This window comes from Pan paniscus, chromosome 6 (genome assembly GCF_029289425.2).
Source record: "Pan paniscus chromosome 6, NHGRI_mPanPan1-v2.0_pri, whole genome shotgun sequence".
NCBI lineage: Eukaryota > Metazoa > Chordata > Mammalia > Primates > Hominidae > Pan > Pan paniscus.
This window is the reverse complement of record NC_073255.2, coordinates 113,901,062-113,924,330: the sequence shown is the minus strand read 5'-3', so window position 1 is coordinate 113,924,330 and position 23,269 is coordinate 113,901,062. Positions and strand designations below refer to the sequence as shown.

Sequence of the window (23,269 nt, the reverse complement as noted above, 5' to 3'; positions counted from 1 at the left end):
AGCCATGCAATCAGGTTTGCCTTGCTCAGGGGACAAAGGCCTTCATAAAGCACGGTTATTAAAACTGGCTGATTGCAAATGCAGTTCTTTTTATTAAGGGACTCTTGTTTGAATTAACCTCCCAAATCTAAGTTTAACTTTTCAATTTTGTGTTTCGTATGCCCACTTCCTCAAGGAGGAGAATTATTTATATTCAAGGCACAGGCTGCTTATGGAGAATTGATGTAGGCCCTGTATTACCGGAAAACATGAAGGAGTTCCACAAAGTACACTATTATTGCCTAAGTGTGATCCCCTTAAAAATCATCATTGTATTGTATTTATTTTGTGTTACTCAAACCCTTTTTAGCTCCCAGTACTTCCAGTTTATCACATGCCACTACATCAAACTACTGTTGAAAGCATAAAAAAAATGGCCCATTGAATCTCTTTTTTTTATTCTTATTCTTGCTGGCTATGAAACTATTTGAGGCACTTGTTAACAGTTCTTACATGTAACACCTTGACCATCATTCTAAAATATATTGTGTAGGCCATTCTTCCTGTTGGCGTTACAAATAAACTTTTCTCTCTTGATTTTTCGTTTTGGCTTTAAAATATATTCAAATGGACATTTAAAATCATGTTTTACTTTTTTGGCAGTGTTACATTTGATCTCTCATGCTAACCCACATCTTTCTTTTCCAAGAATTTTTCAAAGCCCATATATCCAATGTCAAATGTATTATACTTATTGAAATTTGTAATGAAATGAATACTATTCTTTTGGCCCCCAAATAGTCGTATCAAACAAGCTATTTGAAATGCTATCAAAGTTCAGAGTTCAAATTTAAAGATTTATGCATATTTTCTTAGGTAACTAGTGAATAGGATACCAAATCAATAAAGCTAGGATAAGATTTGTCCATCTCTCAAACCATGGTTTTTAAGTTTCCATTTTATTCTTCAACTCCTACTTTGAGCTGAAAATGATTCTGTAATTTTATCATTTGACTACTGTAAAATATAATCAGGGATTTGAAACCTGTGTGAATTTATCACAACTGAAAACAAAATCTTCCCTGGAAGAGGTTAATGGAAAAAGAAATAATAGGAGGTGGAAGATAAACTGCTTCTTTCAAAACTGGAGCTGCAAACAGCATTCTAACTAATTCAGATAAGCAGCAAACATAGTTGTTAGGGGATATTTATGACAGCTGCATCTGTGTGACAGCACTGAAGCCTTAACAATGGCGGCGGGCTTTCTATAAAACACATCTGCAAGAAAGACAGGTAGATAGGCTGGCTATCAATCATCAGGACACGTGAATAATTCTATACATACTGGCCTATGTGCTGTTGAAGTCAGCTCTATATGCATAGAAAAGCTTGCTCTTCAGTAATGGAGACATGGCAATGAGTCGTTTTTATTTTTAATTCTTTAAAATGTGTGTTCATACATCATTTGAAAAAAAATCCAACAATAGCTCTGTTTTCAGGTATATTAATAGTCAATTTTTGACTTATTATCCTACCCATGTTTCATTTAATTGAATGGAATCCTTCCTACAATCCAAAACAAACAAATTGCAAGCCATAGTTTGGAGATTTCTCAAAACTTATTCAGAAGCTAGGCTCGTTTTTAATTTTGAATCTCAGAAAATTTAAATGGTGCATGCAACCACTGTCTATGTAAGTAACTTTTGAAGGCACAAAGAGAGTAAAAATTATAGCCAAATAATAAAAAGGGTTCTTCTCTGTCTTTTGTCAGATTCAGATTCGCATAACTTCCATTTATGCTAATGGGAGTTCAGCACCTGCTCTGCAAAGAAAATAGACCCCTATCTGTGAAAATAAATGTGTACAGTGTATTTTCCAGATATAATGCTGAAATCAAACAACCAAAAATGTGTGCTATATAAACACAGCATCATGTGACCTACCTGAAAACATTGCTGTTTTATATTTTACCTCTTGAGTCATAGGCTGTGGGATATTACTCATGTCTTTGTCATTTAAATGTAACAAAAAGAAAAAAAAAGGGAGATGGACAAACTCAGTCTGGTGATTTCAGTGAGCTCATACACAATCCTGTGTTTACCCCTTCAGAAGTTCATAATAAATTGCATCACTAAATCTGGATTCAAGCCACTGTGCTCTCTGCTATCATCTTAAAAGTCATAGAGGATAATTGTACATAATAAGAGAAAGGCATGGTCATGGGGGTACTAAGCTGGGGCTCCCTGCAGCAGCTGCAGCCTCAGCTGGGACAGGAGATGAGGCAGATGACTGTCAGTGACTGGTAACACCAGAGTCCCTTTCTGCAATGCCCTAATCAGGGAGTGCCAGGGCTCACAGGAAGGCAAGACTACCTGGGCTTGAATGGAGATGTTTCCATCAGTGCTCACAGCAGTCTCTCTTCAGGGAATTCTCAACAATGGTGTGGACAGAGAAAGCCTGTCCCGCTCCACTCCAACTGGGGTAGGCATCTCAGAGATCTTTCCCCAAATTATATTATTAATATATTTTCAGGCAAAATTATGATGTGATCAAAAGAGGGTTGTGGGAGGTGAATTGGGATCTCCAGTACGGCTTTAGCTCTATATGTACCTTGATGTTTATAATGTAGAGTCGTGGCCCTTCTCATTAAACATTTTTAAGTAGTTTTAAGAAACAGGTGATGAGGCAGGGTGCAGTGGCTCAAATCTATAATCTCAGTACTTTGGGAGGCCGAGGCGAGTGGATCACCTGAGGTCAGGAGTTCGAGACCAGCCTGGCTAACATGGCAAAATCCTGTCTCTACTAAAAATACAAAAATTTGTTGGGTGTTGTGGCATGCGCCTGTAATCCCAGATACTCAGGGGGCTGAGGCAGGAGAATTGCTTGAACCTGGGAGGCAGAAGTGTGCCATTGCACTCCAGCCTGGGCCAAGAGCAAAACTCCGTCTCAAAAAAAAAAAAAAAAAAAAAAAAAGAAAAGAAAAAAAAGAGAAACAGGTTATGAGAAGATTGTAGTGTGTCCATCCATTTAACTACATTTCTACAGATTTCTCTTTCTTCCTAATGATCTAGGTTAAGGCCCTTTTTTTTTTTTTTTTTTTTCTGATTTGCCTCATGAGTGGCATTAAGAGTAACACTCTAGTTGACAGGACCGGCTAATTTGCAGGGTTCAGTGAAAAATGAAAATGTGGCGTTCCTTCCTGACAAATTTTTAACAATTTTAAGACAATGACCCAAGCTCAGGGCTCCCCTAAGCACGGTGCCCTATGCAATTGCACAGGTCCTGTACTCTTCAAGACAGCCTCACTTGTGGAACAAGGTCTTGGCAAAAGCTAGCCTACAGGCCCCTCTTTTCTCCCCAGCCTAAAAAAAATCTCCTCAAATCAACACTGGGAGAATGAATATGAGATGTCTTCCCACAGACATCTATTCAACATACTGAGGAAAATGGACCAACACTGTGTGCTCTAAAAAACCTACCATCTACTTTTTAATACAGATTGTATTACAAAGCTTATCTAAGAGCATTTTGTCTTCTTTCTAGAGGGTTCTACAAAGCAAGGTTTTCTATCTAAAGGCCAGCATGACTGTGGTTATGAGTTTCGTTTTAATAGGGACCAGGGAACGAATTTTGAATATTGGTAGTGGTGGCAGAGCCTACTGGCAATTTAGTCTTCAATGCCTTATTTGTTTCTTCTTGAATAGCTCTTTGCTCGACGACCCTTCCTGCAGTCAGTCATGCACCAGCCTTAGATCAGACCTCTAATTCCAAATGTGCCACCCTGCCATGAAGCATTCCATCTGGCCTTCCGCAGTTTAGGTGATTTGGAAGGCTGAGAAGGTACTTGTCTAGAGGGTGCACTTCTCTTTAAGCACAGTTATGTTCTGTCAGTTCTGGGCTGGTGAACGATCCTATAGTAATCACAATAATGGCAGCATTTGCCCTTAAGGGATCTACCTCTTTCAGAAGTGGGCTGCAGCTAAGCCTCAGATGTAGGGAAGTCATTTTTCCTTTTAGTACATTGTACCTCTACAGACGAGGTCTCCAGCGATTTAGAATAAAGCTTTGTGGTGACAAAGAGAAACACAAAAGTTCCCCTTCTACCCAAATAAATATAATTTATAAAAATACTTATAAAACCACAGTTAAGGCAATTACTTTGTTAAGTCTGAGTTTTTCTGAGCTATAGATTGCTTTGTATATGATCAAACAATACCTAAAGAACTGTTCAAGTGTATAAGCTTATCCTGATTTTCGGTCATTCAGAGAAGGGCTAGAGATTGTAATATTACCTACTCTCAATAAAATAGTATATCCTTTCTTTTTCTTGGTAGTGAATTTGTAGGGATAAACAGCCCTACAAATTGTTTGGCCTATTATATATCACAGAGATTTTTCTATAGCCTGTCTAGACTCCAGACAATAGGCGAGACTGGCCTATAGTTGCAGACATTTCTATAGTCTGTAATATCACTTAGAAAAGTAAGGGCAATAACATAAAAATGAAAACCAGCCTGACCTGCCAGTATGATAGTACAAATATGAGTATAACAACACTTTACAATTTAGAAATGATGATAGCATCCTAGAAAGAAATTTTAGCAGCCACATATCAGCCAAAGTAACTTTTGTAAAATCATATTTACTCACAAAATATGTCATATTCAAGTAATTCTGTCCAAAAGCTATAAAATCACTTTTATTGCAGAAAATTCTGTATATATGTCATATTGTGTTTCCTTATTGCATAGAGACAGTGTGTATGAATGTATGTGTGTGCATATATATAGTGTGTATATATATAACATTTAAGTCAAAATAAAGACTTTTCAAAAGGCCTTTTAAAATATAAAACAGATTGTTAAACTAATCTGTTTTTCAGTCCTTTTAGGATACAACAAAGAGGGATAAAATAATATTGTATACAATCTTAAGTGAGTTAAGGGACATTATGTGTATGCAAAGGAGATAGAGCAAAGAGTTTTTAAATTTTATCTATTTTCTGCCATTGTATCTCTGAGCATGTCTTCATGTGTATTTCACTCCCACAATTACACTTGTTATAAAAAAGGAAAGGAAAAGGAAGAAAGGAAGAAAAGAAAGAAAGAGAGAAAAGCCTTTTTTTTTAACATTCTCCTTTGCTCTTTTTTATTTTTTAGGAAGTGACCAATAAAGAATATCTGTTTTTGTTATTGTTGTTTAGTTTTACTTTGATGAGGGCCATGAGAAAGATACATTAAACATAAAGAATACTCATTTAAGAAAAATACTGCTGTAATACTACTGGCGGTATTTCCGACTCAGAGGGTATTCTCTTTCCCAAAGACTCCAGACTATATCAATAGTCACCAGACCATTTGCATCTTCACCACTGGGGCCAATATTAACAGAGTTTTTGTCACTGTTGGAACTCAGCTTGTGGTATCAGGAGTAGTCAAGGGGGTGTTAAATGAAATAGATAACATGCAGTAAAAGCAAGAGATTTTTTTTTTACTTAGAATTATGCATCCAGAATAGAAAACTCCCATTTCTAAAGTCATTCGGTTTTTGTCCCTGGCTGAATTTTAAAAAACACCGTCTAGCTTGTTTCAACATAATCAACTATACCATATAGCAGTATATAATATGTCATCAAAAGTTCCATTGTAGAACAAACCATTTAGGATTGCCAAATTTATAGAATGCTGATTGATGAAACCATAAAGAACCCTTCTCAGTGTGATCAGCTAAACCCATCCACCAGGCACTCACAGAGTACTTTCTAGGTCTAGGATGCTATGCATACAAATGTGGTATATTTTCCCCCTGGAATGCAATGTTAGATTCATATTATGCCAAAATAGCATTACATAACACTCTTATTTTGTTTTGCTTGAAAGTTCAATATTTTCTTTTTCTTTAAGGATAAAGTTCCTTACCTCACCAGAAATGAAGGTTTTGGTCAACACTTTCTCATACAGTAAAAATAAACACACAATCTTAAGTACAATTGATAGATAATGTAACATTAAATTAAGATCGTATGCAAATTCAAGGAGATTTGTCTGAAATAAAAGATGTAGTTTTTTTTTTTTTTTCCTTTTTTACATGCCATGACATTCAGGAATACTTTGTGTATCATGTAATAAGACATACTAGAAAGGTATATATCTCATATGATAAATTTGAATACCACCAAGTGGCACAAAATTCTAATTAATCACATTCTCAATTGGCTACACTTTAATGAAAGAAAAATAGTATATGTGTTAATTGAACATACCAACCAAAACTCAACTTTTCAATTTTAGCATGATATATTTGGCAAACTTTTCTTTTCTTTTTTGAGATGGAGTCTCTCTGCCACCCAGGTTGGAGTGCAGTGGTGCAATCTCGGCTCACTGCAACCTCTGCCTCCCAGATTCAAGTGGTTCTCCTCCCTCAGCCTCCTGAGTAGCTGGGATTACAGGTGCCTGCCACCACGCCCGGCTAATTTTTGTATTTTTAGTAGAGATGGGATTTCACTACGTTGGCCAGCCTGGTCTCGAACTCCTGACCTCGTGATCCACCTGCCACGGCCTCCCAAAATGTTGGGATTACAGGCGTGAGGCACCGCACCCAGCCTCTAAACTTTTCATTCCCATGAAATTAGTGGGAAGTGCCACACTCCATCACAGGATGATGGGACATTCTACAGGACTCTAAAAGGAGCTTAGATTGTTAACTTAAGTGTTCTGTGCATGGAGACAGAAGATCAAATTAGGCCCTAAGGAAGTCTTGCCAAACTAGCACTGAAGTCAATGGAAATTTGCAAGCACGTTAGAGAGGGTCCCTGTGGCCTACAAGGTCTTGCTAATAATTTCACTAGGTTTCTAAAGTAGATACACAAGTCAAAACAGTAACAACAACACAAATACACACGTACCTCTCCAACGTCATAGACCCAAATACGGCCTTCCGAGTCCCCAACAGCAACTTCTTTGCCAGCTTGGGCCCAACGAACACGGTTTAGGGCGGATGCCCCCTCAATGGCCACACTTGCTGTTGGAACCTGCCAAAGGGTTCACAACAGAATAAAAGAATCTCTGAATATGAATTTAAATATACAAATTTACAATAATACGTTTAACTGGATGAGTCACCAACTGCCTTCATGTGCATTAAGTAATATACATCCCTTGTGCTGGGGGGAAAAAGGGCTCATTGTTCTTAAATCATATGCTCCACTGAATTAAGGGGTAGAGAGAAGAGACACTTTAACAAAAAAGAAAAGGAGGGAGAGTCTTTTTACATAGTCACCGGGCAGTAAGTGGCATGAATATTTCTTTGGATTATGACAAGTGTACATCCAACAAAAAATACAGGAGCTAAATGGGATCCTTCCCCACAGGGTCATAGTTTATGGACAGATGGAGAGAGACAGATCTCAGGATTTACCAAGATTAAGGATACTAAAAAGGCAGAAAGCGGGCGTATGGTGGAATAAAAAAGTCATATTAATGTGAGTCTTCAAGGAAAAAGTAAACATATGTATTGATCTCTCAAACCTCATCAGGGAGGAGATGATCAGAAGAAAAAAGGAAAACATAAAGATAAAAAAAATTTTTCAAAAAACTCAAATTCTCTCTCTCTCTCTTTCTCTCTCTTTTGTTAAATCTGTCTTCCTCCCTCTGGCAGTACCGAAGTGTAATAAGCGATCCACAACTTTGGCACTGTCTCCAGGGTGACATCGTGATAGAATACAGCCACCCACTCATAGAAAATGCCTTATATCTCCTTTAATAAACACTTCAAATCTAAAAGCATTGATAATTATAACAATAATAATAATTAAAGTGAACTGGAGGTGCTGCAATGGAACCTGTAGTATTTGTTCCAAGAGCCTCAGTATTTGGAAAGACTTTTTAGTGTGTCTACCTCTCTCCCATTATCAGTTGTGTAAAAGCTTGTCTTCAAGGTTAGAAGTTTATAATTGACATAAAGCTCAGATCTCTTGAGCCTTTTACAAGAATGTTGAATAGGAAATGACAACATGCCATTAAGAAAGGAAAAGGTAAATATTAAAACAAAAAGAAAAAATACAGTGAAAAGGGGGCCACTAGGATCATCTCATGCCACTGTTTAAGACCTGTGTCTAATAAACATGTCGCATTAGAATGGAAACACAACATGTACTGTGGCTTAGCACCACCGGCATTTTGTTATTCAGGGAATTGAAACCATCTGTTTATACGAAATTATTGACCCAATACCTATCTTTAAAATAGCAATAAAAACTCCATCATATATAAGAATCTATGTTTAAACTTAATCTTGAAATCAATAAAAATTCTTTCACCCGCTTAAATCACTGTATGTCAATTGTGAGCAAAAAACCAAAAAAACAAAAAAAAAAAACCCAAAAGTCCCCGGCACATTTATTTTTTAAAAATACACAATTTCTATAATAAAAGTACCTGCTGTGCAAGCTAGAGTCTGAATTTTTAACCAAATCTTTCAGAGGCTGAAACAATGTGAATTTAGATGGATCATAATGCTGTCAATACACTTTATTATGACTGTGCTGCCCAGAAAACAAATCTGTGATTCAACTATAGACTCTTCAAAGTTAATTTTTAATACCATAATTTAGAAGGTTCATACAGGATTCTTGCTTAATTCTATTACCTAATTCCATGAACAATCTGATATTGAATAGAATTAGGTAATCTATGAACAATCTTAAAAATAGAATAAAATGTTTAATCTTAATACGAATATAACAAAAAAATCACTGAAAATAAACTGACATTGTGACACATTTAAAATAATGCCTAATACATTTTCAAGAATTTTATTTGGAATATAAGTACTATAACAAAGTGAAACAATATTTTAAACATTTAAAAATAGTTTCTTTTCATATATATTACAAATGATAGAAAATAATGATCACAGCCTGTATTATGCGCTAGAAAATTCATAAATGCATGAAGAAAATGACAAAATATATTTGCATTAATCCGATCAGTAATGACCTTTCAAAAGTTGATGAATAATAAAAAACAATTCATATGTTCTCTCTGTCTCTTATACTGTACTTTGTTTCACAAATATTTCCACAGTTTTCCTGGCTCAATCATTTTAATTGCAAAGGCAAGATTTATATATCATAAATTATTACATTAAGCAGTAGAAATCAGAAATACTGAGGTGGGAAATATGAACTATCCTTGCATAGGAACAGCTGGAATAACCTGGTCCCAAAATGTAATAATAAAAACAACAACAAAACATACTGCTCTACTGATAATTCAGATTTTTTTAAGAAATCTAATTTTTAAGAAAAATCTTGTTCAACTTGCCAGAAGACAAAAATGATTTGAAGGTTTTAAAAAGTGTTCGGTTCATTACTGGATTTGAGCTGGACTCAACGTATCTCTACTATTATTGTTAAAGCAGAATTATGTTTACCACAAAACTAAACAGTTTGAACGACCAATAATGATTTTTAAAAAATGTTTAGCTATGAAACTCTTATGTGGTTGTCTCTTGATATCTAGAGAAAGAGAAGGGAAAAATTATATTTATCAATGTTGAGACATTAGTTTCATTTTACCTAAAAAAAATTTAAAAGAAAAACAGTTACATAGGAATTATTAAGGAGTTTGTAGAACACTCACTCCCTTCATATGCATTGTAGTTGGGTATCACTTAAACATTATCTCAACTAAGCTGGATTTCTACTACAGCGGTCTCCTAAATCAATCAGGAAAATGTTAGTTTTTTTGGTTGCTTTAAATGAATGAATTTCTCCTAGCAAATAGAAGCAATATGATTTTAATAAACAGTGATGAAGACTCTGGGAAACCCTTACAATGTAGGGTAATAACATCTTTCTATTAAAAACAATAATGTTATAAACATTTCAACATCCAAATGATGGGACATTTCACATACTCATGCCTTTTGATTATTTTCAAAGATGCTTCATTACCTAACTCATTCTTGTCACAGAATTCTTGTAGCTAAAAGGAAAAATAGACTCAAATTGAAAGATTTTTAAAAGATAACTACTTGGCAGCAATTATAGGTGTATACACCCTTGAAGATACAAAGACTTAATAATAACACCTGAAGAATATTTCCCTGCCCACACACACACACACACACACACACACACACACACACACACACACACAAATACTAGGGAAGTGTGCTCCTCCTCAGATCCTCCAGCTGTGGGCTTCCTAATTAAAAAGGCTGAGCTGTTTCCTGCTCAAAACACTTCAAAAGACCTTTCTGTTGTTCTCCACTTGACATATAGTTTGCAGCACTTGTTCCTCTTACCTGTCCATTCTTATTTATAGAGAGCTTTCTTGAATCAGAAACCAAGACCATTTTATTTTATAAAGTTAAAGGACAATAATATTTATGTTAAAAAAAAAATCCAAGTAGCTGAATTAGCAACTCAGTAATTTTGCTAGACTGGCAAAAAGGAACAATGCATGTGGCATAGTTTTTAAAACATAAATTTTTATAGCATAATTTAAAAACAGTATTTATTATTGGCTGCTTTTTAAAATAAATGGGTGTTTTCACTTGCTGTAAATGTGACATGTTAAAATCTATTTTTTAAAAAATACTGAGTTTGATATTCATGTTCAAAGTTGGAGACTGTTGTAGAAGTCTGCCTCTGAGTTTGATATCTTAGACAAGGAATATTTACCTTGGTACAAATCAAATGGATGAAAGATCTAAACATAAAATAGTCAACAGAATCGTCTTTTGTGGATTCAAAATAGAAACGGTACAAGTAGCAAACACTGACAAATAGCCCTTTTTAAAAGCCCAATCTAAAAATCGACGTCCACAAAAGCTTTCTTTTCCAAGTATTTACCTATAAAGTTATTTCAACACGGCTCTGACAAATGCCTGTGTGTCCTGTCCCATAGGGAAAGGTGTGAACGCATAACGTTTTGCTCTTTGCAAAAAAGGGTCGTTAATTGTCCGAGAGCAGCCACCGTTTAGGGATGAAGGGAGATTAAGTGATTTTTGGCCAATGCATCTGCCAATTCCCTTCAGGGTAGTCAAGAATGGGGGCCGGCAGCCCTGCTGCAGTTGGAAGGTCTGTCCAAAAAAGGCCGTTTTGGAGACAGAGGGAGAGACTGCGAGTGGCCGACTGCGCCCCCCTCCCAGCCCTCCGGCCCGGGCGCCTGAGCCGCCGCTCACCTCGGTGTCATTGTTGAGGTTCCAGAGGTCCAAGCGCCCCATCCCGTCCACGCAGGCAAAGAGCGCAGGATGCACGGGGGACCACATGACATCGTACACATAGTCTGCATTGTCTTCAAAGGAGTAGAGCGGCTTGTTGTGCTGTAAAGCAGAGAGACCGTGAAGACTTTGTGGCGCTGCTGCTGCCTCGGGCTGTCTAGAGAGCCTAATTAAAAACTTTGCACATTCACAAAGTGTCATAAAACTTCCCGAGATGAAAGTCCTCGAGAAGGTGAACCGGAGCTTTAATGTGACTAGAACTGTCCAGTGGCATAAATAAATACCGGGGGGAGAGGGGGCCTCTCAAGGGGCTGGTGGCTGGGACCGGGGGTGGGGAGGCGGTTTCAGACAACAGAGTTGTATGAGACATTCCAGACAGGTGGACCGGACTGCCCATTAGTTCGGAATTCTCGCCCGGCAACGCTTTGCGAGATGCTCGGAGCCTAAACCCAACCGTGGTCGGCCCGGCTCAGACCCGCGGGGATGTTCTGAAGCCCCGGCGGTTCCGACCGCCCCGAACCCTTTCATTGAAGGCAACCCCTGCCACCTCGTGGTCCTCGTCTGTAGCTGCAACAGCTGCTGCTACCTCCAGTCCAACTTTAGGCCAAATTCACATTTTAAGGGTTCTTTTGCAGAGAGGAATGCGTACAAATATTTTAAAGAGGATTACTGCTCTTCCAGGAGGTAATCATTTCGCGATCCTACGCCTTTAGTCTCTCTGCATAGGGTCAGCTCAGCCCAATCAGTTGAACTGGTGTGGCTCATTGAAGTGCCCCTGAACCTCTGTACAAAATGAACAGTATTCCTAGATCACCCAGTGTTTTCAAAACCCCCAAAATTGACTTTCGGGTGTTGGGGTGTGTGTGTGGAAATGCGTTAACATACCCCTAGCGCATACAAATGCTTCCACTCCAGAGGGATACAATAAATTAAAATGGCACTCTTGATTTCCAGTGAATATTGTCACATCAAAATAGTACAGAAGTCAGAGGCAAGTTTGAAAGTACACCAGAAATAAAACGTAATTGGACTTCATGAATTATTCATTCCATCTGGCTTGTCTTATTCTAATTTCTGCATAATGGCTTTACTAATCCCTGATCAATTAATGTAAAATGAAATTTAAATGATAATGAAAGCCCTAGAGATAAAAGAAATTAAGTATTCTTATATCCTCTGACAGAAATCTAAACAATGGGAGTTTTTTTCCCCAATGTCTTCTTCATCCAGTCAGCTGTCTGTACTCTCTTCATGGGTTCCACTGAATGCCTGTACAGGTCAGAGTAATAAGATCAAGAAAAGATAACATGCAATATGAACAATCAAATCCTTTCTGCACAGAATGTTTAAAGAATGTATCTGTAGGGAATCGCCTCCAAATATTAGAGTGATTTCTCCAAGTGAACTGTTAATATAAAATGCACAAAATACCTCTGCTGAAATGAAAGTGAGAAAAATCAGTGTGAAAACAATAAAACTTCTGTAACCTAAATATCACACAAAAATGTAGTGTAGTAACTGTGAGTTCTCTTTCTATGGACTGTATTTCTTTGACATTTAAAAATCACCGCTTAGAACTGAAGAAACTTTTTTTTTTTTTTTTTTTTTTTGAGACGGAGTCTCGCTTTGTCGCCCAGGCTGGAGTGTAGTGGCGCGATCTCGGCTCATTGCAAGCTCCGCCTCCTGGGTTCACGCCATTCTCCTGCCTCAGCCTCCCGAGTAGCTGGGACTACAGGAGCCCGTCACCACGCCCGATTACTTTTTTTTGTATTTTTAGTAGAGATGGGGTTTCACCGTGTTAGCCAGGATGGTCTCGATCTCCTGACCTCGTGATCCGCCCGTCTTGGCCTCCCAAAGTGCTGGGATTACAGGCGTGAGCCACCGCGCCCGGCCTGAACAAACTTTTAATACATTAAAGCAACACAGAATATTTTAGATGGGGCACTATGTGGATACAGTGAGATGTGTCTTATTTTTAATTCAAAAAATATCTGACGGAGGGTGTGATTTGAAAAGAATTATATGACATTGATATAACAAAATGATCAACTGGACATTAGCCTTATAGTTTTTTAAATTTTATGATTCTATAATTCTTTTATGCCAAAGTATGTATTATATACTATGTTTGCAGTGTGATTTGAAGCCAAAATTATTTGCTTATTGGCTATTTCTGTAGCATCTTTCTTTCTCTCCCTGTTTGGACTACATGATTCAAACTACTTTCTCGATAAAACCTAACTGTCCAATGACACCTGAAAATAGCATAATTGTATCATTTTTCCTTATTTATATTTTTTAAAAGGCAATGTGGAGTGGCTGCACCTTCAATGACTACTTGTAAATATTAAATTCTAACTCCCAGTAGATTATTCCCACTGCAAATTCTTGATTTTATAGCTAGCCAGCCCACTATTTGTTAAAGAACACGAATAACAAATTTTTCTCAAAGTCAAAGGGTGTTAAAGGTTTATATATGCTTTAAAAAGTCAACTGTCAGGATCCTCATCAACTCAGCTGATAGTATATCTGAGGGTATAGAGGTCTTCATACAGATAGACTCATACAGACCTATACTAAACACGTAACACAATTGCAAATCCTTATTTTGATCAATTAAAAGACCATCCAGCTTTAAACAGTCATTTTCTAAGGAACTGACATTATTTGATACATTAATTCTTTAATTATCCTGTAAATCTTCAGTGTTTTATTTCCTTTTTTGTTTTAGTAGTTTCTTCTCTGAGAAATGTAACCAAAACTGTAGTATATTCTGGAGACTTCACATTTTAAGTATCTGGAAATAACTGCTATTGTTCATGTTACCAAAACCCAGTTTCTTATATTTAATAGTATTGATTGAAATGCTATTGCTCTCTAGCCTTTCTCAACCTCCTTATCACCCTTCACCCCAAGACTGAGCCTTTTATTGTAAAAGTTGCTGTGCAAATAATTCTAGGCTACAGTACGTGTGTGTTTGGGAGAAGGGAGGAAGGCTTATATTTTCAAAGGCTCTGTTTAACATTGATAAATTCACAGGTTGGGAAAGTCTTGATCAGGATTGATTGAACTTGTTATCAAAGTACCATGTAGGTTGACATCTATGAACCACTAATTGCCAAGCAAAGCACAAGCATAACATATGGGCGCAGGCGAATGTCACTTACAATAGTGCTCTTTGAATATTAGTTGTGTTTTTTGATAAAGGGATTTTATTATTCTATTTTATTCCGGCTCAAAGGGTAATCTGAAGACCTGATTAAAAAAATCTGTCTCATGCATAAAATATTTTAAGGTAAACTCATGTATATCATAAAGTATTAGAACTGGTAAACTCATGTATATCATAAACTCATGTATATTTTGAAGTATTAAAATTTTCATAAAGAAGTTAAAAGCATGAGGTTCTAAAGATTCTAAAGATTTTGAATTTATGAGACATAAATTTCTGGATCCACAAACATGTTATAGCTTGCTTGTGCTTTACCACTCATTTTAGAATACTGCAAGTTTTGAAAAGGCTGGAGATGATGGGGGCAAATTTGACCAATACTTGTGAGAATGAATCTTATAATACTATTTGTACATATGAAAGCCACAGAAGCTTCATGATTTTAAAGATTTACTCTACAAAATTCTCAAGGCCAGTTAGTAAATGAAATATTGTTCCACAGCAAGTTACTGTAAAGAACATTTTTCAAAACAATCAAATTTCACTAGAAAAAAAAACCCCTTCACCTGTGTTTCCTTTTCTATGTCATGTTCAGTATCAGCAAACTGTTAAAGAAAAGGGAAAAAGGAAAACTACACTGTTACACGGCCTACTGCACGTGTGGTACATGTCAATGAAATAAAATTGTGACACCTTGTGCTTCCAGGGCTGTTACAATAATGGTAAAGTATCCAGGCACAGCCCAGCTTGATTTTAATACTCTGACTCAAACAGAGCAGAGAAGCGGGCTACCGGTCACCTCCCAGGCAGACATGAAGGGCAAGGGAGGGTAAATTTTTGGGTGTTTGTTGTGTGCCTGACTCTATATGTACATTGTCTAATTTAATCCGCATAAAATCTCTGTAAAGTAGACGGTATTTACAGAAAAGAAAATTACAGTTCAGGAAAGTTAGTAACTTTCCCAAGGCCACAAAGGTTGTTAAGTGGTAAAGCTGGATTTGGTTCTCAGGTTTTCCTAGTTGTTAAGCATATCCTCTATTTGCTGGGACTATATGGTCCTTCTATAAAACATAGCAATGACCTTCAGTCCTTATTTAAAAAAGACAATAGATCTGTTACCTCTATTCTTTACTCTCCCATTCAATTCCATCAATATTTACTAAGCACATACTATGTAACTTGTAGAAACAGTTTAAAAATAATGCAGTCAGATGCTTATTTCATTTCCTGAGTCTGTTGTTAATGATCCTGAGGATGTTATCTATATATTTGCAAGAGTCTTTAGCACCTTGTGAGATGAACAGGAATCTTTTTCTCCTGAAAGCTAGAAAAAGTACAGGAATGGTCCTTTAGACAGTAAAGATGAACAGCAGGCTACGCAGTGGAGAGTGGAAAAAAATGATGTCAGAAGGTAAAGACCTGGTTCAGTTCACTGAAGGTTTGTATGACTCTGGGTGAGGGACTATAATTATATTATCTGAAAGATGGGAATAGCAAAGGTAGCATGGAGCAGAAAAGGTAATGGGAGAAACTGGAAAACTACAGACCTTGGGAAATTTAACTTAACATCCTTGGATCTTACTTTTCGCATCTTACGATGGAAAGCTGGAGCTACTGACCTCAAGGGCTCCTATTAGCTTTGTGATTCTACAACTGCTTTATTACGTGCTTTGTTACCCTGTGGTAAGGATAGAATGGAAAAAAAGTATGTAAAAATATTTTCCAAAGGTAACTATTATCATTAAAGCCATCTTCCTTTATGTTTTGTGGAGTTCATATCACAGTGATTTTCTTCTTACTCTGTATTTCATGAAAACAGACATATAAAATGCACCAGGGTGGTTTTTAATGAAAAAGTTAAAATTATGGAAGTAATAATAAACTTCTTATTTGATCAATTAGAGAAGGAATAAAAATATTAAATTCACATAGGAGAGGCAAGTAGTGAAATCTGTTTAAAAAATGAAACTCACAGCATTCATCAATGTTTTACAATAAGACTTGATCTCTAGAATTGAGCTTTAGTTTTATAAATATATGTCTGAAAATGAATAGACCTGCAGATTTTCCTGATCAAGTAAACAAAATGATTTCACAAGAGGTGAGTTTCTATTTCTGATGTCAGATATATGCCAAAGTTAAATCTAGAGAATATAATGGTTGTTTTCCTCTGTATTATTTACTTTTCTCTTATCACACGCCTCTAGGCATCCCAATAGGATTTAGTGTTTTGGTGAATAGGAAGATTTGTATTAAAATGTCTCCTAACACCTAAAAATATTGTGGTTCTCGAGGCTGCATTTGTCTCTAAGTGACCCAAACCATGAAAATATCTTTGGGTGGGTAGGTGGTAGGGGGTACCATGTGGGTCGGTGGGAAAAGGGGCATAAAGTAACAGTAAAATTTCTAAGTTATAAATTCTGAAATAAAAGGAAAACTCATGGAATCTTACCTTAAAAACTATATCCTGTTGGGAAAAATGATGACCAAAATAATAAACAATGAGTAATAAGAAAATGTCCTTCAAAAATTGTCATGTGGGTTCCTGTGAAGTAATTAAAATAAATAGCTAGCTAGTTCTTCCAGGAAACATTAAAATGTGAGACCACAATATCGCTTTTAAAAAACCACCAAAGGACCCCAAAACTTCAGGCTCACACAAAAATGGATGCTTCCACCATAAAAAGAAAGTGCTTAAACAAACAAGTAAACCAAAACTCGCAAACCAAACCAAACCAAACCAAAAAACCAACTCTCTTGGCCCAAGGGAGGTGTTATGAATTTGGTACTATCACTGGGAAACTTTATTTGCAACTTAATTTGAGATCCTTCTAATGCACAAAGTATCCTATATTTATCTTAACTTCTGTAACTAATATTCAAACAATACTTATGATCTCTAAATGATATCTTTACCTGTGTGTATCGTGGTCAGAAATTCAAAATTGGACATAAACAATTTTGGTGAACTATTCTCAACAGACTATGTATAGTGGTCTATTTGTTTTTTGTGTGCATAAACCAAAATTAGGCAAGGACTTTAACCTGAATCAGTTAATATGAAACAATTTGAAAGAAGGTTATAGAAATTCAGGAATTTAGCATTTGCTTCTCTATAAATGTAGAAGTTTTGCTAAATAAGTACTGAAGCCACATGAAAGGTGTTCTTTGTTGCACTGCTTCCCTCTACTGCTTATTTGCATGGAAGAATCCTCCTAATCCAGGAGGCGCCACCAATAAAGAAGCTAATTATCCATATAAAAGAATGTATACATATTCACAGGTTTTGACTAGTATTGAGTGTTTAAAGCCATGGAAAAAAGCTACAAGCTTTGCTTAATTCATAAGAGGAGTGTTTCCCGCACTGGCATGATTTTCATGAATATCAGCTCCACCCAAGGTTCTCATTCAAAACTGGTGTTTTAATAGCACAAATCTATATAGAACCATTGTGAAAACAGTAAGCAAGCAAGGATGCTCTTTTGAATTACCTCTTACAGCCAATTCAATGCCTATGGCTCCACTGGCATTCTGGCTTCTTGCTTATTTGAGTCGAGGAGGGCAGAGTCACTATGTCTCCAAAACCAGGTTCAGCCAAGCTGGCTCATTAGCAAAATTGAGGCAGCTGTTCTCTTGATTGCTATTCTCATTCTGGACTGATAGTCTTGCTCTCTGAAAGATCATGTGGCAGTAAAGGAGGCAAGCAGGTTCAAAAGAGCCCCCCTTTGATTGCTTTGCTCCAACTCTATTTTTACCATGGCTGAGTGGTTTCATGTCCAACATGGTATTATTTAGACAAAGAAGCATTCTATATATCTACGATGATCAGGTTGATTAGAGACTTTATTAGGAGACTGGAGGGAAAAGGTGGACATTGGTATTAAGGATTAGGAGGGTGTACAGGGATGAGGATGGACTGGACCTAGGGGCAGCTAGATTTGTGGTTGTATCAGGGCCTTGAAGCCTTGAAAAGTTAGAAGAATGAGCAAATAAAGTAGAATATGCAGGCTTGACTTATTTTGCTTATTTATTACTTATTTAATGTCAAATTGTGCAACCACATTTTACTAGTGGATAAGTTAAGTAGCAAAATATTTTCACCCTCGCCCTTAAACTGCCAACCTTTTACTCTAACATCTGGTTAACAACCCATTTCACCTATATAAATAAATTAAATATACATATATACATATACACACAATTCTTAAAGAAAGGCATAAAAATATCAGATATAAACTCAGATCTATGGATTACACTTTGATTCCCCCTTCATATTTATTTCTCACATGCTCAGGTAAACATTTTCTAGTTTCCAAAGCTAATCTCACATTAGTGATCTCGCTACATTTAGTAACCATGACATTTAGAAGATTTTATGTTTTTCAAGAAATGTATACCCAAGTGCCCAGATTTATCCTATCAAACATGTCTAATAAAATCTAATGGTAAAATTATCTAAACGTTTAATTCTACCTCTTGCGTCAACAATTGACCATATATATAAAAGACACATTTTCAAAGAGTCAAGGAGAGGTTTTTTATGTAGCTCTGCACTCCCACATCTCCCATTGTTAAATGTTATGTATTTTACATTATATTTAATATGAGTACAGATATTACTTGTATTTATTTTAATGGTGGAGAGAACCAGCGTGGAGAATCACAAATAGCAGAAGTTCAACATATTTTGTTCAAATGTAAAATATATTTAATATGCTTCCTGCTTTGTAGCAGATTTGTTTACCTTATTCTGTTTCACTAAAGCCGAATGGAAATTAATTTCTGTTCAAGAAACAAATATGCTCTAAATGTGAGGTGAGGTGATTCAGGACGCTGGAAGTGGCAGTGGGAAAATAGTCTAGTATTAATTATGGGTCCTGGACAATTTGCAAGGTTGAGGTCACAGGAGGCTGATCAAGATGGACCCACACTGGTTTGGTCCAAAAATAGCTACTTTGGGGATAAAGATGAGTTTTAATTTATCCTCCAACATTAGACTAAAATGCAGGTTAGAGCAGAAAGGTGGGGTGGGGATATCTTTGATCTCATAATTATGTAGATAGTCGTATTTGTTACTCTCATTCTCTTTCCCTCTTTCTAAGTGTGTACGCTCTCTCTGCAACACTATTACTTAGGAGGAGGAGGTTGGGGAAGGCAACACGTTTAATGTATCATTAAAATGAAAAGGAAAACATTTCCACTCTGGTTAAAGGAGCAAAAGAAAGGATTCACCAAGTCCTTACTTGTTGGACAATGGAAAAGCCCAGTCAGCTGAATAAATTTCAAGTCTCAAAAGTGTTTGTACCTTTATGAATTATTCACATGTCTGCATAAATATTTAACAGCCATAGGTATGTGTTGGTGGATGAATGTATGAATGTTTGGGGGTGGGTAGGGTAGAGGTGGAGGTAAAAGGACAGGAAGTATGAACACAGGCCAAGTCTGGAGGTGACTTTATGATTACATTCTTGTGGTTTCTTTCAAAGTCAAAGTATTCTCCCTGGGTGAGCTTTAAGAAGAAATCAAAAAAAAAAAAAAAAAAAAAGGAAAGAAAGAAAAGAATTTGATGACTGGCACAGGTAGTTTCATTGAAAGCCAATTTTAATGTTTGCCATCTTATGTTAGGAAAGGGGAATGAAAATGGGGATAAGGGAAGAAAAAAAAATAAGTCAGACACCACCTGAACATTGTGTTTGTTAGAAAGGCAGCCAGCAGGGCTTTGGGGTTGCGGGAAAAAAATGCACTCTGTTATCTGGTAAGTGTTACTGGCAGTAAACTATTGATTTTGTTAATCCTCTTGCCTGTTTTAAGTCTTATGTCTAGATGCCGGTGATAGCTAAAACTTCAACTTTTTATTTTTATGACATGTTTTTTCTGATATTTTGAACATTTACCAAAATGTTCAAAATATCAGAAGATGTTTATTTCTCCTGCCGTTAGCAGAAATAAAACACGGTAAGGTCCCTTTGTTAGAATGATGTCATTTTAGGAGATGTTTCTGTCTCAATTTAAAATAATCCAACTTACTTTAACAAGGCACATATTTCAGCAGTGATTTATTAAGGACCTAACATATGCTTTCTTCTTTGGGTAATCAAAAGAAGTACAGGAACTGATTTTGTTCTCAAGCACAAACAATCCAGGTAAGAGAATGAAAATTATGATATAATAAGAGAAGAATATTGCTTATTTGGGGATCTGTTTTCTTACTTTGTTCTAAAAGGATTTATGGAGTCTTACAAGTTAAATATACTGCAAAATTAAGAACAAACACACAACAGAGTTCTAAAGAAGGGAGGTAGAATACATAGCTATTACCAGGATCCTGAGATAAGCTGATTATTACAATATGGTTCTGCAACAGCTCTAAATTTCCTGATAACTAAGACAAAAGGGAAAACACATCATATCACAAGGAGGTACCCAGGTTTTTACCATCTGAAGAAAGGAAGAATATAAATTCCCCCTCAAAGACACAATTCTGGGAGAAACTCTGGGAGGAATTTACCATGTCTGCAAATCACTGGAAAACAGACTGGCTCTCTGCCTTGTTTATACCAAAGAAAGAGAACAAGTCTGTAGCCAGGTGCTAAATTCTGTGGTACAGATGTTACGTGCCAGAGGAATTTGAAGATTGGGGGTGGTAATGGTGTGTTGGTGTTACCAGAGTCTGATGTGGTCAAGGATGGTATTATCTAGGACAGGTGAGGGAACCTGCCTTGAAAGATACATAGACTTTGACAGATGGTAAGGAAAACAGTCAAGAAGAGGAGAGCAAAACATGCAAAAACCTGGTTAAGTCAGTATGGTATTCCCAGACGGATATAAAGATGAGAGGTGGGGACAGCCTGAGTGAACTCTGAGGATTTGTCCTAAGAAATAATGAAAACAAAGTAATTTTGGTTTGGGTAGAGGAAAAGTGGGGTATGTTATGAAAAGTCTTGGGTATGTAGTTAAAACTTTTTGCTGCAATTAGCTATTAATGTATTAAATGTGCATTGATAAATGTGCTATGTGCTAAACAGATTCAGAGATGTTTAACATTCACAAGAGTGTTTTCAGCTTTTCTAGTGCAGTCAACTGAATGACGAATACCATTAAATGAGTAGAAAACAGAAAAAATAGAGAAATAGAGGAAGGTCTGATCTGTATTTTAAACACAGTGCATTTGAGTCTCTGGTAGAGACACTCAGGTTAGGCTGACAGTGGAAGTGCAGGTCTGAAGTTGAAAGAGAGAGTGGGCCTGAAGTCCACACTAAAGAATCAGTCACACGAGGTGCTGTGGGAGAGGAAAGAGCCGGGATGCTCGGCGCGGTGGCTCACGCCTGTAATCTCAGTGCTTTGGGAGACCAAGGCGGGCAAATTGCTTGAGCCAAGGAGTTTGAGACCAGCCTGGGCAACATGGCGAAACCCTGTCTGTACAAAACAAACAAACAAACCAAAAATTTAGCCAGGCATGGTGATGAATGCCTGTAGTCCCAGCTATTTGGAAGGCTGAGGTGGGAGGATCAATTGAATCCTGGAGATAGAGTCTGCAGTAAGCCATGATTATGCCACTGAACTCCAGCCTAAGCCACGGAGAGAGACCCTGTCTCAAAAAAAAAAAAAAAAAAGAAAGAAAGAAAGAAAGAAAAAAAGAAAAGAGTGGGGAGGATGGAGAAGAAGGAGGACTATGGAGGAAATTTTGAGCATTTGGGCTGAGAGAGTAGAAGAGAGAGAACCAGTGGAGAGGACCTAGACAAAGCAGGAGAACATAACTGGGCTAGAGAGAGCTGCAGGAATGAGGGGTGGATAATACCAAGAAACCATTGAATGTAGCAATTAGGAATTCGTTGATGGCCTTAAACTGAGAAGTGTTGGAAGATTAATATGGTTGGTTGAGGGTGGTTGGCAAATGTGGCAATGGTCCATGTGGGTGCACGCTGATTCTTCAAGTGGTTTGCAAGCTAACCCAAATTTTAGGCCATGTTTGAGATATTTTAATCGAACCCATCAAATCATCAACCACTAATATCTAAGCAAATCATAACACTACTACATGAGTGTGTGTCTAGGGCTGCCTTTTTTTTTTTTTTTTTGCCTTAAGACCACCCACTGTCCATTTAGATATACCATCCTTGATTTTTTGGACCATTTCTTACTTGGCTTTGTGTCTCAAGCACTTGGCATACAATCTGGCAAATGGAAGGCCGATAAGATGGACTGTAATTAGGTGATGAACGCAGCCTTGAGTTCAGTCCTATTTTGTCTGACACCTGTGAACAGAGCCTTCAGCCTTCCTCTGATGCTCTGGGCTTGGGCTTTCCTAGACTTCCCAGGACCAAACCTCTACTCTCTCAAATGGATTTTTGATTTGGCATCCTCCTTGGGATAACTATTGTGCTTCTAGCATGTTACCTTGGTTCAGAACCTTTCCCCTCACTTTGGTACCTTGAGATCTAACCTCTGATGAAGGTCACATTTGCTGCCCAGTCATGGCAAAGATTTCAGCATGTTTGAACACCACGGGAAAAGATCAGGAAACTGCTCCTGAGCAAGAAAGCTATATGAAAAATCGTAATGAAAGGTAGGCCACTAGTGAGTTGGATAGTAGGAAATCTAGCCAGAAATTTCCTGTGGATCACAGGGACAAAGCAATGGAAATTAAATGTCTGATTAATTGTATCTCATTAAAAACAAATAAACTTATCCTTTGACTTAAAGCATCAGTATGTCCCTGAAACACACAAATTTCAATTGGAGAGACACTGAGAGAGAGAGAGAGAGAGAGAGAGAGAGAGAAAGAAAGAGAGAGAGACAGATGAATATATCTTTCCATGAAATATTCTGATATGTTTGGTCTGGAGAAGAACAATGATGCTTAGAAACAAGCACTGACTCTAAAGAAGC

At 37.0% G+C, this 23,269-nt stretch overlaps 1 protein-coding gene across 6 annotated transcripts in view; it reads right to left on the bottom strand.

Annotated features, from left to right (window-relative positions):
* Positions 1-23,269, bottom strand: part of DYNC1I1 (dynein cytoplasmic 1 intermediate chain 1) — a 326,092-nt gene that overhangs the window by 11,027 nt on the left and 291,796 nt on the right. For all 6 annotated transcript variants that reach the window (XM_003809703.5, XM_003809702.5, XM_034964487.2 and 3 more), the window contains 2 exons: positions 11,170-11,310; positions 6,884-7,009 (listed from right to left, as the gene is read on the bottom strand). In XM_003809703.5, the coding sequence (XP_003809751.1) occupies positions 6,884-7,009; positions 11,170-11,310 (267 nt within the window). The remainder of the gene's footprint in view (positions 1-6,883; positions 7,010-11,169; positions 11,311-23,269) is intronic.